The 19,033-nt window shown below is 43.3% G+C and overlaps 2 protein-coding genes across 2 annotated transcripts in view; one reads left to right on the top strand and one right to left on the bottom strand.

The window, feature by feature from the left end:
• The window catches only part of ptpn23 (protein tyrosine phosphatase, non-receptor type 23), a 17,664-nt gene extending 13,324 nt beyond the window's left edge, over positions 1–4,340 (top strand). Inside the window, exons 22-24 of the mRNA XM_022746182.1 lie at positions 1,552–1,690; positions 2,092–2,205; positions 3,171–4,340. Coding sequence (XP_022601903.1) covers positions 1,552–1,690; positions 2,092–2,205; positions 3,171–3,761 — 844 coding nt within the window. The 3' untranslated portion in view covers positions 3,762–4,340. The remainder of the gene's footprint in view (positions 1–1,551; positions 1,691–2,091; positions 2,206–3,170) is intronic.
• A 214-nt stretch (positions 4,341–4,554) lies between these two features.
• Positions 4,555–19,033, bottom strand: part of scap (SREBF chaperone) — a 30,715-nt gene continuing 16,236 nt past the window's right edge. The window contains exons 14-23 of the mRNA XM_022746181.1: positions 15,058–15,259; positions 14,591–14,706; positions 13,493–14,045; positions 13,202–13,287; positions 12,744–12,826; positions 12,416–12,582; positions 12,109–12,189; positions 11,795–12,001; positions 10,320–10,607; positions 4,555–4,685 (exon numbers count right to left, since the gene is read on the bottom strand). Of these exons, the coding sequence (XP_022601902.1) occupies positions 10,362–10,607; positions 11,795–12,001; positions 12,109–12,189; positions 12,416–12,582; positions 12,744–12,826; positions 13,202–13,287; positions 13,493–14,045; positions 14,591–14,706; positions 15,058–15,259 (1,741 nt within the window). The 3' untranslated portion in view covers positions 4,555–4,685; positions 10,320–10,361. The remainder of the gene's footprint in view (positions 4,686–10,319; positions 10,608–11,794; positions 12,002–12,108; positions 12,190–12,415; positions 12,583–12,743; positions 12,827–13,201; positions 13,288–13,492; positions 14,046–14,590; positions 14,707–15,057; positions 15,260–19,033) is intronic.

Here is a 19,033-nt window from a genome sequence, read left to right as displayed (position 1 = left end):
TGATACGAGTTCCTCCGACAACTGGTCTCAACCCAGAAACGCCTGCATTAACCTCAATGGCCAACACAGGAGTAATTGGTGGAAGATTTCAACTTCATTTCTTGTAACACTGTTTTGTACCTTTTGACTTTGTAACACTGTTTTGTACCTTTTGACCTTTTTTAATGAATAAAGTCAATCAGTTAATAAAGTCAAGGGTTCACAGCAACATAACAGCATGAGGCAAATGATACTAAAGTGTGCCACAAATCAGAATTAAACAAACACAGTCATAAAATTACAAATACATTTCTTATACAATAATATAGAAGATTTGATCCAGAATGAACCTAAACAACTTGAACAAAGCAAAAATAACTAAAATCTAGAAATCAATAAGATCTTATTCTTTGCACTGTCCATAAGCTAAGAATCAAACTACATCAGGCTGAGTTTGTTACAGACGCTTCTAACATTATGTAGTTTTTCCAGTTTTTTAAAATTATCATTTGATCCCTGCAGATTTCAGTGCACCAGTGGGTTTTGTTACTTGATATTCACCTTACCTCCTCAGTGATGCGGTAGGTGCCTCAGGGTCAGTGTGGTTAATCAGGCTGTAACGTTTTTCTGCCTCAGCTCGGGCGTCGGACGCACCGGGCGCGTTCTGTCTGCTGTACGCCGCTCTGCAGGAGCTGGAGGCGGGAAACGGGATCCCAGACCTCCACTGCTGGTGAAGAAGATGAGGCAGCAAGGAAGAACATGCTGCAGGAGAAGGTCAGATACAAGATCTCTCTCTAAGACCAGGGAGTCAGCAAACAGCTCTGCGGTGCATCGCTGCCACCCTGTGGTGTGTGAGTGTCGTGGACTATCACGAGAGGTTGCCAACGGAAATGTTTAGTTCACCAGAAACACAAGCACGTTCACAACACAACACAACACAACACAACACAACACAACGATACGAGTTCCTCCGACAACTGGTCTCAACCCAGAAACGCCTGCATTAACCTCAATGGCCAACACAGGAGTAATTGGTGGGAAGATTTCAACTTCATTTCTTGTAACACTGTTTTGTACCTTTTTGACCTTGTAACACTGTTTTGTACCTTTTGACCTTTTTTAATGAATAAAGTCAATCAGTTAATAAAGTCAAAGGGTTCACAGCAACATAACAGCATGAGGCAAATGATACTAAATGTGCCACAAATCAGAATTAAACAAACACAGTCATAAAATTACAAATACATTTCTTATACAATAATATAGAAGATTTGATCCAGAATGAACCTAAACAACTTGAACAAAGCAAAAATAACTAAAATCTAGTAAATCAATAAGATCTTATTCTTTGCACTGTCCATAAGCTAAGAATCAAACTACATCAGGCTGAGTTTGTTACAGACGCTTCTATACATTATGTAGTTTTCCAGTTTTTAAAATTATCATTTGATCCCTGCAGATTTCAGTGCACCAGTGGGTTTTGTTACTTGATATTCACCTTACCTCCTCAGTGATGCGGTAGGTGCCTCAGGGTCAGTGTGGTTAATCAGGCTGTACGTTTTTCTGCCTCAGCTCGGGCGTCGGACGCACCGGCGCGTTCTGTCTGCTGTACGCCGCTCTGCAGGAGCTGGAGGCGGGAAACGGGATCCCAGACCTCCCACTGCTGGTGAAGAAGATGAGGCAGCAGAGGAAGAACATGCTGCAGGAGAAGGTCAGATACACAGGAATCTGCTGTTGTGTTTGAGGGTAATATGTGATTCATGTTAGAAGTTAAAAATTACACTAGGCAGTTTTCATACTCCAGATGTTCAGCAGATGAGGCTCACTCGCTTACATTTTTAATTTGATTTGCATTTCCAAGATGTCCCGCTTCCCACATGATATGAATAATAATTTAGAGATAGTGTTAATAAGGTGACTGCAGTGTGTTGAGACACTTTGTGCTGATAACACAGCTGCTCTGTCACAGATGAATCCTGTGGTTTTCTTGCTGTAAAAATAACAACACACACAATAAAATTAACATTACATATAAAACACATGAATAAACTGAAACACCTGCTGCGATGAATGTGTCGTCACTGAACTTCCTCCTCCGCGTCTCGTCTCCAGCTCCACCTGAAGTTCTGCTATGAGGCCGTGTTGAAACACGCCGAGCACGTCCTGCAGCGCCACGGCATCACTACTGCCACCTGCAGCAAGAACACCAACTCTGCAGCCACAAAGGTCTGTCACTCTTCTGGTCCAGAACTCATTCCAGGTGCACTAGACAGTTAAATAGCTTTAGTGACACTGGGGTTTGGACTCGCCAGCGTCTGTGCCCTGCAAGCTTTCAGTGTGTACTCTGAAAACTCACCACAAAGTGTTGTTTGAGAACTGAACTGACCCTCAGTGTCCCAGTGATCCAGTGAAAGCCAGTTCAACGTTTAACTGAATGTTCAGATGTTCCATGTGAACTTGTAAAGTCAGGAGATATCATGTACTTACCTTCCTGTGCTTATGTTCAGGTGCTCGCTGGTAGAATGAAAAGCCAGTAATGGACAGTTTGTTTTTTTTAGTAGTCTGGACATGCATGTTGTTAATTACAGTCACAGGTAAATGGAACTGGAACAAATTTCATTATCAATTCATTTTGGCACTTTCATTTATTTTATATATCAAATTTTTTACCCTTAATTCAAGCTAACAAAACATCTGGAACAGATGTGGCTATTGATTTTTTTTCCACACAAATATTCCAATGTTATGAGCACCACCAACAAAACATTAGATTGTAGACGATCATTTCAAATCATAGTCACCTAAATCCAGAAACTAAAATGTTTTTTGTAATTTGTGTTAACTGTTAACCCTTTAAAGTTATACTTCACACGTGTAATTGAAAATGTCCACCGTTAGGAAGAAGTAGAAGCAGGATGGAGCAGTAGAATGACCCTAGTGTAGTGTTTGAATCTTTGTTCCCTGGTAGCTCCAGTCTGTTTAACCGTTTCCATCTGAGCTTTGATGTTGAATGTATCTGCTTCCGTTCTGCTCACCTGATTGTTCTGAAGGAATTCTACGAGTTCTGGTCTGATGAGGTACTGCTGTCACTTCAGTAGTTAGAGGCTCTTTCATTTCCCTGAGTGTCTCTTCTGTCTTGTTTTTTTTTTCAATCTGAACATTTCTCTCTTCTCTGCGCCGTCTCCCTGCAGCCTTACTTGAGACAGGAGTCCCAGCAGGATATCGTCCTCGGCGGCGACATGCCCATCAGCTCCATCCAAGCCACCATCGCCAAGCTCAGCATCCGGCCGCCCAGCGCCACAGACCCGGCCATGGAGGCCCAGTGTGGCCTGGAGGAGCAGGTCGGCACCTTCTTACCTGACCTCGACTCTCTGGGCGACATCCAGCCGCTCCAGGACCCCTGTCACCCTACAGACGCCCAACCCCCTTCCTCCTTCAGCCCGCCTCTCTCCTCCCCTGCCCACTCTCCACCCCCACCCAACGGCCTGGATGCCGTCTCCCCTTCCCCTCCAGCAGCCAACCACCAGCCGGTCCCAGAGGCTGCGCCGAGCATCAGCCCGCCTCCTGCTTCCTCTGCTCCTGCTCCTTCGTCTCTGGAGCTGCTGGCTTCGCTGACGCCCGAGGCCTTCTCCATGGAGGGAGGAGGGAAAGGGAAGCAGCGGGTCACCAAACAGAGCTTCCTGCAGCCGGCAGAGGGTCAGGGTCTCCACGGGACTCGAGAGGAAAAAGGTGACGACCCGCTCAGTAGCCTGGACCCACTCTGGAGCCTCAACAAGCACTGAGACGAGTCCACGGCACGCTGCCTTTGTCTCACTCCACCACCAGGCGTCGCGGAGGCCTGTAGCTTTCTAATCTCGCTTTTAAGAAAAAAAACACGCTGAATCCTGGGAAAGCTGGTGACGTGTTAGCGGTGTAGATTACCAAGATGTGCCTGGTGGCAGATGGTAGGGGTTCAGTTTTGAAGTTTGGTGAATTTCCACTGAAACACAAACACACTCGCTTCTCCTTCCATCACCGGCGGCTTCTGGGACCAGATCACTATGCACTCGTCTCGTATCCGTTCATTCCTCCTGTCGCTTTTCTGCTGCTTTTCTTTACATGTATGTGATGGATGGAACCTGTTCTGCACTTCCAGCACCAGATCTGGGCACGACAACAACTACAACAAAAAAAAACTCCCAGCATGCACTCCATTATCACAGTCTCATCAAGGCATCACCAGGTAGTGACAGTGTTCGGCTGCTCCCTTCTGCGCTGGTCTGCGATCGTTTTAATGTCTGCAATAACGGATGAGTGGAGCTGAAGCAGACAGGCTGAAGGAGCTGGGTGGAGCTATTTTTTAAGACACAAAAAAAAAAAAACACACACCCCTCCAATTCAATCAGTGCGTGTACTCAGTCGTCATGGTAACACCGAGCATCATACAAATCAGCACGTCTTAACAAGTTTGATTTTTTTCTTCGTCTGTAACACTGTAAATATCTTAAATAAAGTTAGTATTCCAAAAATAAAAAAATGTCACTAATCATTCATTATTGTAAAAAAGATCAAATAAATCCAGTAGACAGACAACTGTGTGGTATCAAAGCCTCTTTATTTGAAAATTAGTACAAAGTCTTGCGCTTTTTTGTGTTACAAAATAGTAAATAAGTTACCTCCACTACTACAGCCTGCGTAGATTGTAGCCTGCCAATGAAGGGAGGAGGCTGGAGGGGGGGAAAGGAGCAGACATGGGGAGTTATAGATTTATTTATTTTTTTGGTCACAGCTCTGATTTTCCTGACAGAGGTCTAAACCGTGAGAAATAACACAGACTATGATTTCTCCTGGTTCAGGCAGCTGGTGGAGGATCAGATGTGGACCACCATGTGTTCAAATATCTGATTTCTGCCTTTTTATTGTGAAGATGCTGCCACACAATCGTTCCTTTTTTTTCTTCCCTGCTTTAACAACTCAAAAGGAGAAATGGAGGTCAAGGCTGCAACCACAGACTCCTGATATGGTGCAGTGAGAGCTGCACGAGTGAAAGCAACAGGATGAAAAGGTATGTTTGATCCTGAACAGCAACAACAAGCATGGTTTACTTCAATAAACTGGGCAAACCGTATTCATGACCTCACAAAGTACTGTTGGATATGGATTGTTACAAGGCCAAGTCCATATGCAATGAACCAAAACATTCATAAGAAGCTAAGATTCAATTGAAATTGCTACACCGACCCTCCCTCCTTCCTTTAAAGGAATAGTTTAACATTTAGGGAAATTATTTTATTCACTTTCTAGCAGACAGTTCACCGAGTGAGAAGATTGACAGCACTCTTGCGTCATATGAAGTTGTAGCCAGTGTGACACCATATTCATGGACGCTGCTACATGGATGTTACTCTGTATACGTGGTTGTTGCATATTCAGTGTGTGAACCTGGTGGGAAGGAAGACCAACAATTTCCAGGCACATTAGGGTCACAAGTTCTGAAGACTTTGACCTTCATTCTGCTGTGCTTCTGTTGACCCCTGATAGAGCTGTGTGGTGTTACTCAGTCTTTCATGAAGGTGAGAGAAATCTCACGTACCTGGTAAGTACTGAATGCAGCAGTGTCCAGGTATAGGTCAATAGAAGCAGAGCAGAATAACAGTCATAAGTTCTGAAGACTTGTTTCAGAAACCTACTGCGCCTGGAAACTAAATATTGTCATGTATTTTGACTGATGTCAGTAATTCCAACCACCAGAGTAACATCCATGCAGTCAGACTTTAACAGAAAATAGTGTAACACCTGCTGGTAAGTGAATAACAAAAACTACAAACAGGAAAACAGCTAGCCTAGCTATGCTAAATGCTAACATGCTGCTTTAATTTGAATAAACTCTCAAATGTAAAAATGAGAATTTGCAGTTTTGAGTTTTGTGCTTGGCTAGTTCTTGGCTGCGACTAATAACGTTACAGTTGCCTGGCAACTGGTCAGACCAAGAAAAAGTCCATTATATAACCCCTGTAAAACATAAAAATAAAATATTACACTTTAGGTTTTGTATTAATTAAACAAATGAAAGCTCTGTTAGGTTAATTAGATTTTGTTCAACAGTGCCGAGCTAGCTGTTTACTATCCCCAGTTAGTGCCTCTCATGTATCTGCATATATTCATGTCCGGGTTTCTGTAAAGGATAACTAACCAGTGATGTTTTGGTCATTTGGTCAACGTCATTTTAAAAGCTCTTACAGTTGTTCAGAAGTCATCTCTTGAATCCTCAAAGACATTTCTCATCATCTGGATGAAAAAATATTCAGTCTGCTGCTGTGATAAAAAAAAAGAAAAAAAAAAAGATTTTTAACTCTGTGCCGCAGTTTCCTGATCAAAACAAAGATGGCTGCTCATTGGCTGCCTGGCCAGGACACAGGGTTGTAACTTGGAGTTAAAAATCTTTATTGTTGAGCAGCAGACTTAATATTTTTTCATCCAGATGATTAGAAGAGTCTTTGAGGATTCTGAAAACACTTTAAGAACATTAGATCAGTCAATTATCTTTTAGAGAAACCAGTTGTCACCTCTGTGAGCTGAATGAATACGTATACATGAGAGGCAAAGACAGAGGCTAGCTGTGTCCTCCTGTTTCTGGTCTTTGTGCTAAGCTAACCTACCAGCTGCTACCTGGAACCGTTAGCTTTGCATTACAGTGTGGTTTTGATCTCCTCGTTTAACTCTCTCCCGGGAAGTAGATAAAACATTTTTTTCCCCAAAGTGTCTAACTTTAGCTTGAACTCAAATTCACATTGCTAGAAAACAAGAAGTTTGAAAAGGCAAAATCTAAAAGCTACACATTGTTCCGTTTCTAAAATTCTCTCGACTACCGTTAACAACAGAAAACACAAAGCTAAAACATTAACACGGTTACAGAGCCAGGGAGATCACAGGTCTGCTTCCTGCTGAATGAATGGTATCTCTAAATGTATACAATGTGAATACTGACACTGCAGGTCAACAGTTGTCGTTTTCAGCTGCTTGTTTTGTGCAGAACAGAAACTAGTTGATGCTGCATCCCTGTGAAACCAGACCTGTGACCCTCTTCAGTGTGAACTTGGTTTTCATGTCTACTTGTTGTACGTCCACGTTTCCTGTGCGTAAGCTGATGTTCGCATTTGTGCCAAGTGTGTGTGAGCATATGCGTCAGAGAGGGTTAACAGTGCATTGAATTAGTGTTGCGATGCGATACTGTGAAGGATTTAGTCGCTGTTTTTTGTTTTGTTTTTTTTAACAGGTTTGTTGGTCACACCTTCTGGGGACTACATTCAACAGACGCAGATACAGTAGATGGTGGATGATTTGGAGAAAATACATTCTGGATGTTGTTGGTGTCAAACAGGGAGAAGTCTTAAAGCTGGAGGATTACATTCTCTCAGCAGGTTACCAGAGGGAGGAGGTGAAGTTCAGGCACCGACTAAAATAAGATCTAACGACGTGCAGCTTGGATTTCCACTCGTGTACAGAATTACTGTGTGAACTTTCTCACTTTTAGGGATTTAGAGAAACTCTGCACTACTCAATTATTACACCATGAGCAGTTCATCTTTATCTCCTCTTCTTTAAGTAAGTCATCTGGGGCCAGTTTCACAAAGATATTTCAGACTAGACTGATCTATGAGCCAATTTAAGACTGGACCAACACAACAGACCAATGTTGGTAAGGCCGCGTCACAAAAATAAAGACCGACTAATTTTAAACTAAAAAACAACATTAGACAGCTTTTTCCCCAGGCTAACTCAGGCCCCAATGTTACCATGGTAACAAGCAATGACACCGGCACTGACCAGTAGCACTCAACGACAAAATAAAGGAAAAACATGGCTCATAATTTGTGGTTTACTAACATCGTTATGAAGAGAGCAAAGAGAAGGGAAAGAGTTTTTAGAGACCAAAATCTGATTTTTCTTTTTATTGTTTCACTCTTCAAGTAAAACGTCCTTGTAATTGTTGAATTCTTCCAGAAGACAAACACTTTCTGTTGGGGTAAACAGAGCTCAGCTGCCATTTTTTTTTAACTTTGAAAAGTCTTTATTTACCCAGAATTCATTGTACTACAGTCCAGCTTAAGATGGTCAAGGCCTAAACTGCTTCGTGCAATGGATGAATTTAGACATCTACCTGAAATCTGACTATTTGTTACATCTAAACTATAATCTGTCTTTGTGAAACCGGCTCCTGACGAACCTTTTTTTTATGAAACTCGCTAACTCAATTAGCAAATTAGAGGATGTCAATTAGCAATCTTCTAATTGATAGAAAACATTTCCACAAGTACGGGGGTTTAACGCTCACTGTCACAGATATATCAGTATCAGCACATATGTTTATATAAGAGACTATCTTTAGCTTCAACTGGTCGAGCATTGCTTCCTTATCCTGACGACACGCCATACACACGTGTAGGAACTTTTTTTTTACTCCCTGAAATCGGTATCGGCCTGAAAATTCAGCATCGGTTGTGTTCTAATCTGTTTGATCTATAAAAACATCCGAAAACAGCGGAAAATTTCCAACACAATTTACTAAAGCCCGACAGTCCAAAAACATTTGAAATACCATGTAAGACAAGGAGAAGCAGCAAATTGTCACATTTGAAAAATGACCTGCAGGATGAACTGATTATCAAAATAGTTGGGTTCCCTGTAGATCAATTAATCCACTAATGATTGCTGTTCTAATCCAATCCAGTAGTTAATTTGTCAAATGATACCCCCCCCCCCCCTTCTCTCTCTGAACACTGTCTAACAGAACCGGGCCACGGAGCATATTATATGTTACACTTAAAGAGACACCAAGTCTTTATGTGGGTAAAGTGGATGTACTGACTTGCCTTTCTCCACATCTTCACCGACCACCCGCAGAAAGAGGTGAACAGGTTTCTAAGACAGCTCCTCAAGTCTGCATCAACAACATGGTAATGACTAGAAAACGCACTGTGAGATCCGATGTTGGACGTTGTGAAGTAAGTTTTTGTCACCGTTTGTAGCAAAAATGGAAACTGTTAAAGTTGAACCAGTTGTAGATAACCGTGATTTTTAAAAGAATCTCTAAAGGGCACAATTTATAAAAAAAAAAAAAAAAACGGTAGCCAATGTAAACACGACGCCTGTGCAGGGTGACGTCGCTATTGTCGTCCAAAAATTCAAGCAGTTTGTAAAATGGAGGTAGCCTGATGAAGGTGTAGCACACGGGGGAGAGAGGGGCCACACGGGGGCCCCTCGTACAGCATCAGTAACCCCAGAATCAGAGGCCGAGGCTGGGATCAAAGGAGGAACTTCTCCCCCTTCAGCCCCCTACCTCACAAAAACAAACACTTCAGTGTTTCCAGTTCAATATGACGAAGAATCATTTGATAACCAGTGCCCCAACCCAGACAATCACCATCTTTACATTTATCTCCACATTATTAAATTCTCGTTTAAGAGCCAGGATTAGCCATTCATAAACAAACTGTTATTCAAAAATGTACCGCTAATAAATAATAGATTTATACATATAAAAACAGCCCCCGCTGGAGGTTCACTTTATACAGTAATCATCACTTCTCCCTCACACACATCTCACTCATAACCAATCACTTTTTTTGTTCTCAGCAGAGTTTTGCCATAAAAAAGGGCCTAAATTCATTCATTCATTCATTCATTCAATCTCCAAGACATACACACACACACACACACACACACACACATTTATGTATAACTGCTCAGCTCATCCCAACAGGCTTGTAAACCCGTCGAGCTCGCCGTCGCTGCTCTCGAGCGAACGAGGCAGCAGGAATATTAAAAAATAAGGAGACAGTTTTATCTTCCTCTCTGGGCGGGTGGGGGGGTTACTGTGAAGCCCCACCCGTATCAGCAGCATAGAGGGCAGAGCCACAAAAACAAACACGCCTGCACACACACACACACACACACACCAACAAAGAAAAAAGAAAATAAAAGAAAAGCACAAACTGGTGACTGGTGAGAAACATCCAGCTTTTCTTGAACGGACCTCGTGACCCTCGTTAAATGTCAGCTCATCAGTGTGGAGGGCCTGTCCCCGTCCTCTGATAAAATGCAGCAGGTTGCACAGTGTTCAGATTTTCCTTCCTCATTGCATCCAGGTGTGCACTTAAATCATCTCACCCATATAAAAAAAAAAAAAAAAAGCCTCATGTGCACAAAGAAACCGTGATGTAAAGATCGTGTCTCGTCCCGGTGTCAGAAACAACAACAACAACAAAAAAAAAAAGCAAAAGAAAGGGGGAAAGTCGAAATGATGAAGAGGAAAAGGTTGTTCTGATGCATGTTTTTTTTTTTTCAGTGAGTGTTCCCACCATCATCATCATCATCGTCGACCTTTGCCGTCCATCCCTCCCTCAGTCTAGTTTCTCCAGCACCGAGGGCACGTACACCAGGCTCAGCTCGCTGCCGAAGTCGCAGACGATGGCGGCGTTGTCGAGCACCAGCAGCTGCCGGACGCCCTGCCCGTCGCTGCTCTGGCCCAGGTAGACCGTCTGCAGCAGGTCCCCGAAGTTCAGGTCCCAGAAGGAGACGCAGCCCTGGCCCCCCGTCACCAGGAGGGACTCGGAGATCACTCCCAGACTGGCCCCGCATCCCACCTCCTGTTGAGGAGAGAGGAAGAGGTTAGGTCGACCAACTCACCAGGGACAGTATAGAGATTATTCTATTTTATTATATCTTGAATTTACACGTTCCATCACAAGCTCCCAGAGCCAAAGACGACACGTTTGCATTTTCCATCCAACGTACAAACCAAAGTTTCCAATTATATAAAAGAAAAAACATCAAGTTCTCACATTTCAGGAGCTGGAGCCAGTGTACGTTTGGCATTTTGCTGAATGAATGACTTAAATTATTGATCAAATACTGACAGCATTCATTTGTGTTTCTCAGTGTATAAATTAATCAACTAATCGTTTTAGGAAAACTAAAATACATTCCTGTGAAGCTGTGAAATTTCAGAATTATTCCACTTGAATATGGAGGTGATCAAATAAATAAACCAGGAAGTCCCAAGAAAAACCCAAGGAGACAGTAGATTAAGGTAGATTAGGTTCATTAATAGATTTTAGATGAGTAGATTATGTTCATTCTTTAAAGGATAAATCTGGCAATATCCTGTGTTTTTCTTCTTGTCAACAAATCCCATGAAGAGACTAAAGTCAAACATGTATGTATCCTACACTAGTTTATGTATTTCATGCAGTTTCCAAAAACACATCAGTGAGCCTCACTGTTAACCTGGGACACATGTTCCTTCATCGCCATGAACACACGCACTGTAGTTTATTTGGACTGAATCCCACATACACCGTCCTGCTGCTGGAAACACCCACCAGAGCACAGAGAACATGTATTCATCTGCAGCTGAAAATAGTCCCCACCGAATATTCACTCTCGCTCTCAAAACCTCTGAGCTTTTTTTTCCAGAAGTATACATCTGTGGGCGACTGTTGAACATGTGTGTCTTCAGTGAGAACCAGTAGGTGTCGGGCCTCACATGGGATTATTTGACAATAACAACAGTGTAGAATATGACTGGCCTTTAGATAAATAAAGGTTTGCAAGATAATGGCCAGGGTAGGAAATTAATATTCTGCTACCAAAACAGTTTGTACATTTCTCTCTAATCTTTGCTTTATTTTTTACCGTATATCTTAGATATTAGACGTATTACAGGAATGGGCGGGGCATAAAGACAAAAGTCTGTATTAACAGGTCACAGAAAAAGGTCGGGAATCATATATATAAGGATCAGAGATGAGAGCGGACCACACATGTACAGAACCTGCTGTATAGAGTAGAGCTTGATCCCAGTGCTGCGGTCCCAGATACAGATGAGGTCATCCAGTCCTGAGCTGATGACACAAGAGGTGGTGCAGACCAGCGAGGTGACGTCGCCACGGTGACCGTAAACATGGCTGACCCGGCTCCCAGTCAGGACGTCCCACAGGCAGATGGCGCCGTCCTGCCCGCCGCTCGCCAGAACCATCGTCTGAGAGAGACAGGAAATCATGACCGCAGGACACTACAGGCTTCACCGAGACAGATGCATTTTATTATACGTATTATGTGTGTTTGTAGGGAGGGTGTCATACTGACCTGGTCTATGTAGATGGCTGTGATCCCTCCAGAGTGACCCTGCAGGGTGAAGAGGCAGCACGAGTCCTCCAGACGATAAACCTGACAAACAATCACAGAGAGAGGAGCTGTAAGGTTTTATACATATACATCTTTATCGAGTCATGTTTACTGTTATTAATCAGTTTGTCATATATTTGGCATTTTAACATGAATGTGATTAAACTGTTGTAAAACTAAAGAAACTAAATATACACGATCAAGGACTCTGATGCTTTTTTCCTTCTCAGGAACTTGGGTTAAAAAAAACAGGAAACACATCTGTTACCCGGACTGTGTGGTCCTGGCTGCCGGTGACGACCCGCCCGGCGGCCGCTCGCAGCACCGTGATCGGCTTCTGGTGAGCACACTGTATGGAGCGCGTGAGCTGGAGGCTGATCACATCCTCGCTGCTGTAACAGGGAGACGGAGGCATGCTGCCCCGCCCAGGGGCACCTGCAGGAGGAGGACACGCAGTCTTATCAATAAAGTATCGGGGAATCTTCAGGCTCATTTCTTCTCCTACTTTATCTGTGTATGAGAGAGTCTCACTGGTCAAAATAAAAACACTACTTGGCAGTGAAACATCTGTACACAGATGTGATGTTGAGTCTCACCTCTGTACTGCAGCAGACCCAGAGGTTTGTTTATCTCAACAGTGAAGAAATCTAGAGACCCGTTCAGTCGAGCCGCTACGATTCTGAGGAGGAAGAGGAGAAACATGGCGTCTCAGGACCAAGTACACAACAGGTTTCACTGTGCAGTGAGACTGAGCTTATATCCAGAGACCGTCGGTGCAGGGATTCATGTTACGTCTCACTTCAGGTGTACGCATGAGCTGTAATTAGGTTAGAGGCAACTGGCTGATACCCCAGACAGTTTTAATGTAATCTGCTCGTGATATATGAAGAAAAATTCCATTTAAAAATTGTGATGAAATATCGACCAACAGCAGCGGTAAAGTCGGAAACTCCAGACCCAGCATTTCAAAAACTCATTCAGATCTCCATCAAACACACCAACGGCCCAAGTGTTTTTCTGTGTGTGTGTGTGTGTGTGTGTGTGTGTGTTTAACCTGTTGTTGAGGAAGGCCAGAGCCGTGATCCCCGAGACGCCGTCTTCATTACTGCAACGTAACGACCCCTCCACGGCATCCCACAGCTGTAACCACATTTAGACCCGTTGTAAAGTGGACAGTAATTTTACAGTTATCACATGGTGTATGTGTAATGTTATCTCTGTACCCAAACACACAGTGGACACAAGACAAAACTAAATATCATCATCATCATCCATTTTTTTGCTTTGTGTACAAACAAACACTTCAGGCGTCCAAATCTAAACTTACAAACATTATTTTACACACCTCCAGTTTACCGCTGCTCCTCCCAGCAGCTATCAGATTTCCTCTCAGCTCCATGGCCCAGACGGAGCTTTCCCAGTCCGCCGTCGCCTGCGTCCCGGCTGAAGAGGCCCTCTCCTGGGTTAAGGGGCCGGCGGCGTCCCCTAAGCTGGGTCTTCTTTGGAGTTTAGCTCCTGAGGGTGGCGAGGAAGAGGCCGAGGAAGGAGAGGGGTAGGCAGAGGGCGAGGGAGGCTCGTGCTCCATGTAGGCGCGCTCCACCAGACCTCCAAAGTCAAACCCTGCCCTGGGTGGCGTGGAGAGGTGCGAAGGCGGCTGACAGGTGAAGTTGGTGTCGATGAGCGGGGTGAGATCGGGCTGGTCGGTGAACAGGGTGGGCCGGGCGGGAGCGGTGCGGCGTCTCAGCGGGTAGCCCTCGTCCTCCGATAGGCCGTCACCGCCGATGGAGCGGTCGCAGCCCTCAGAGCCTAAAACCTCGGGGTCTGCGGCGCCGCTCATGCTGTCCCAGCCATCCCGCTGCTCCCAGCAGCCACCACTGCTGCTGCTGCTCCGCCTCAGCCTGAAACCGAGACACAGTACTCAGTTAGTGTTAGTTACAAGGCCTCATCAAATATTACGTATCATAAGAGTTATAGAGATAAATGGATCTGTCTGATATTATTCATCAATATATGTGAGCTGATGGGGAACAGAAATATCTACTGACGTCACCATCACATAGTTTAACCACGAGAGAGCACAGGTTTATTTATGAAATATAAAATGTGCATATCTTTGTCACAATTCTTTCATAAGAATAAAATAATAATCTAAAGAAATCCTCGTCAAAAATGTTTCTTTATGTTGTGGGTTTATATAAACGAGCAAATATCGGCCTTTTTATCATTATCTGAATTTTCTAAATTAAGATAGAAACAGACACTGGCCTTGGTTGGGTTATCAGAGAGATCCTTATTTTTACATATTTAGCTCTGAAAACATGAATCGTATAAAATAATAAAATCAGTGGGTGTGGAGCAGACGGCAACAGAAATCACTTTTTGCTTCGGTCAACAACGGAGACTTTAAAAAAAGGCTTGATAAATTATGGACAAACTGTCGCACCCGTGGTTTGGGATGACGGTCAGACAGTCCCCAGTCTGAGCGTCCCAGACACGGATCTGTCCGGCCAGGCAGCAGCTCGCCAGCAGCATCCCGTCGCTGGCCAAACACTCGATGTCCTGCAGGACAGAAAGAACCAAAACTGACTTGATCTGATGAAAACAAATACATTTTTACAACCTACATTTGATAATTCTTTTGTTTAGTGCCAGCACCCTGTGACTGAACCTACTGATTGGAAATAAATTTACACAAGGTGATCATTGTGCAGTTTTTTTCCTGACTTTGAAAAGACTGAACGTTTCTCTGTCTTCATTTCCCCAAAAGCAAAGTCTGAAATTTTCAAATTTTATTCATAGAGGCTTTAAATCAGCCAAAGTCTCCACTGCAGGTTGTTTGATGCCGGACAGCTGTCGTTCTGACCAGTCTGATCCGGGTGTGCGGTGTGTGTTATGTATTTCCATTCTCACCATGCTGTGGCCCCTCAGCAGCAGCGGCGAGATCTCGCTGACGGGCGGCGAGTAGCCGTAATCGTCGCAGGGCAGGTCCCCACGGCGCCGGCGCCCGTGGGCCACGCCGTTCTGTCCGTAGTTACGTGGGCAGAGAACGCGGTAGAGACAGAAGAGCAGGAGGACCAGCAGGACGCCCGCCGCCAGGCCCAGAGCTGCCACCCTGACGGGAAGAGGGACGAAGGAGGAGTCAAAAACAAAAAGGACTAAAACACGCTTGTTTCCTGCAGCATCACCATGGTCGACATTTATACCATGATGCACATTTACACTGTGTAACTGCCCAGTGCAACCAACCAAGTCCATGACTGTAATACAATGACTTTAATAATAATAATATAATAATAATAAAATGAACACTCGCACTCAGTCTTCAATCTCAGATCTCTACACTCAACATTCATCACTCAGGACCCTTCACACCCTCCTCACAACTCATCCTGACTCCTCCCATCAGCTCGTGTCATCGCAAAATCCTGCCAGAAAAAAAACCCATTAACGTGATAAATAAGCTTTGAAAGAATCCGTCCTCTAACACTTGTACATATCCACACTTCGCATTGCATTTGTTGTACAGCCAGCTGCTGTGGACAGTATGAGTCTACTGGCTGTATGTGTGTTTGTAAAGCTGAATTTACGGTGCTCAGCTTTTTCTGTTTGAGAAAACACAAAGAAAAAGGGGAAAAAATGACAAGAGACAGCTGTGAGCATCACACGGCAGCTCTGCCCGCTCTGCTCTCTGCAGAGGAATGTGGCAGAGCTGTGACGATGAAACCTGCCAGAGGTGTGTGACCCCACTCTGCCTGAAATACCAGTCCATAAAAACTGTTCTGAGACAAGGCTGCAAGGACCCGATGTCAGGAGCCTGCCAACGCACATCACACTGTGTCATTCAGAAACAACTTCAGATGGAGAGTTGTGTGGTTTTTTTTTGTTTTTGTTCTTATTGTTTTTAACCATTTTCTTTCATTCTTTTTTTGTTGCCTATTTACAGTTCAAAATAGAAAAAGAAAGCAGCAGAGAGCGAGCTGGGAGGTGACACGCTGCATGTCTGGACTTGAATCACAGCCATTTAACAGGCAATCACACTTACAATTAAGTTTTAGCCCGAATAAAGAATTACTTGTTTATTTATGCTCACAAAGCTCAATTATAAATGAATTAGGGTTTGTAAATTAAAATTAATAAGACTCATAAAAAGCTCATTCATTGGCCTTTTCCAGAGCAAAACAAAATGATCTGATCTTCTAGACGTAATTTAACTTCCGTTGAATGATGTGGAAACAAGTGATTATGAGTTCGTTTGCTCATTTACTCTTCCAGCAGTTACAGATTCTTCATCTGGAGTCGCGTTAACGTTGCACGTGATGTATGTAAGTCTAATATTCACTCTGTTTTAGCTCTGTCTTGGTCTTGGAGTGTGTTCAGGCCGGTTCAAACTCGACTCCAGAGCCAATCAAACCTGATCTTGGCAGCGGCTGAGCTCCATCAACCCTGTCCAGCCGCATATGGAGCTGCAGCACGTACACACAGTCAGAAATCTGATTCTGAGTCAGTGCCTGGAAATATTGTGTTAACAATAAATTAAAAAAAATTGTTGAAAGCTGTGATTTGGCACAACGTGGAGGGTTGATTTATTTATCATTATACATTTATGTTACCGAAAAAGGGAACGCACACTGTGTCCCTTCAGTGTTTAAGAGGCTGAAGTGCTTGGCCGTGTGTGTACATGTTTGTTGCAATATTTACAGAGATACAGGTTCTGGCTGTTCCCAGTTTAAACAGATGAAACTCACACACCGTCTTTTTATGGAAAATCTGACAACAGACTCTTCACAGTGCCACCGAACCTGAACAGATTAGAAGAGGAAAAGGCCAGGAATCAGAAAGTATTTGGCAATTATGTTGATAATCAAAACTGTTGCCAGTTAAATGTTTGATCGAATTAATCAAATAAACGTTGCAGCTCCACTTGATCTGTATTTCAGTCTTTAATTAGACAACTTTTTGAAGTTATTAAGTTCTACAAAAATGATTTTAGGCTACAACCTATAACACACTGTGATGAACTGATACAGTTTTCAGCCAGGAGCATTACACATGATTTTCTTCTTTGCATGCAACAAGAACACATTCAAACCTGCATCTCTCACGGTGTTGCAACCTGCTCTGACCCCGTTATAACAGCATGTTTTCGCCTTTATCACACTGGCCTTCTCTCCGTCTCAGGGTCATCTAAACAAGCCATAAACTCAGCTGCTACTTCCCCCGCTGTGAAGGTCACGACCCTGACCCAGCTCCGGCTGATAACCTTCGTATCTACTGTCCAGAGATGAAACGAAGAACTCAACCTTCCACTTGGCAGTCAGGGGTGACAACACGCCGCCTTACACAACAAGGCACTGCCAGCTCACTGAAAGCTAAACTCCAGACCCTGGGATTTGGCGTGCAGTGAGGGACAGTGTGTGTGGTGATAAATGAATTGTAAAATGTTATGTCAGTAGAAAATGACACTGAACTTTTAAAAAAAAAAACCCTGACAAACAAAGTTAAGATAAATATAGTATATAGATCGTTCCTTCTAGTTCACAGGCTTCCAAAACAGACACTGATCATCAATCACTTTAAGAGTGGCGATAAAAACACAGTAACGCAACGCTCTTTCCAACATGAAGGTTTTGCAGTTGCACGGCAGCCAGAAATAACTGTTAGAGTGGTGACAGAAAGAGCTGTCACTATAAAGAGGAAAAAAGTCCCTCAACACAGTCTGAGGCAAGTACAGTGAAAGTGAAGTAAAATTAGATTAAATGTTGGACACGTTTACAGAAGCTTGCTGCCCTGCAGCTGGAAAAACTCAGCTGCAGGAAAAACTGGAAAACCGTCAAGAAACATCTCGAACAAATCGCAGAAATAATATTTATTAAGCAACTGGTATGTTTAACTGTTCTGGTTATGTTCAGAGACCATACAGGATAAACCATCGTCCTCTCTGTTGTTACACCACAGATCGACTGGTGTCTCCGAAGCAACCAGTCCACCAGGCCGGTCCAGTCAGAGAGTCAATATTGCTAAAGGTACAAATAACAAGAGCCCTGCCTTTCTCTTTGTTCTGTCTCTCTGTCTTTATTTTTGCATCAGATAAGATAACACTCACTCCGGTGACACTTGATACACTGACACTTGCACATGCATCCCTGCGTCAAACATGGAACATCTTTTATTATAAAAGAAAAGGTTCCTATAACACTGTATTTCTCAACATTGTACCCCGTGAAAGAAAACACAGGTTTCCCCACACGTTCTGTAGAACTTGTGCCGTTTCAGTGACGACAACTTGAAAGCAAAAAAAAAAAAAAATTGTAATTTATCAGAATATGTGTCATTAGTTCCCAGTCAAGAGATGGCCTTCAATCTGTGCTAGTTACAAACGTGAGAGCGCCACATGACCTTGGACTCTACTCTACTTTACTGCTGCGGCTGCAGCTGAAGGACGGCTGCAGAGGGGACTTCAACAAAGGTTTCAATGTCCACTGGACAAGTTGTTCAGTGACAGCCTGATGGAAACACCCAAAGGCCACACAGCTTTAAGTTCTGTGGCCTTTAAAAACAAGGTGCAGTTTCCAAATAAACTTTTTTTTTTCCCCCAAACTGATCAATTTATGGCAAAAAAAAAAATGTCACTGCAGGACAAAAAACAACAAACAATAAAAGCAGGTTATAGAGATTCTTTTTCATTTCAACACTGTTTTGATCAGTGTAAAAACAAAAGCCTGGTTAGAGTTCATTCATGGTGTGAAACAATAAGAAGTGAGAGAGTTAAAGGAGATGAACACTTTTATAGACACTGAACAAACGATATAAACTGAAGAACATGAGTTTATATCAGCCATTAAAACTATACTGATAAAAAATAAAAATATTTTGGTCAATGATCAGA

This window comes from Seriola dumerili, unplaced genomic scaffold (genome assembly GCF_002260705.1).
Source record: "Seriola dumerili isolate Sdu_G_001 unplaced genomic scaffold, Sdu_1.0 BDQW01000092.1, whole genome shotgun sequence".
Classification (NCBI taxonomy): domain Eukaryota; kingdom Metazoa; phylum Chordata; class Actinopteri; order Carangiformes; family Carangidae; genus Seriola; species Seriola dumerili.
The sequence above is the reverse complement of the archived record's forward strand: the minus strand, read 5'-3'. Positions and strand labels throughout refer to the sequence as shown.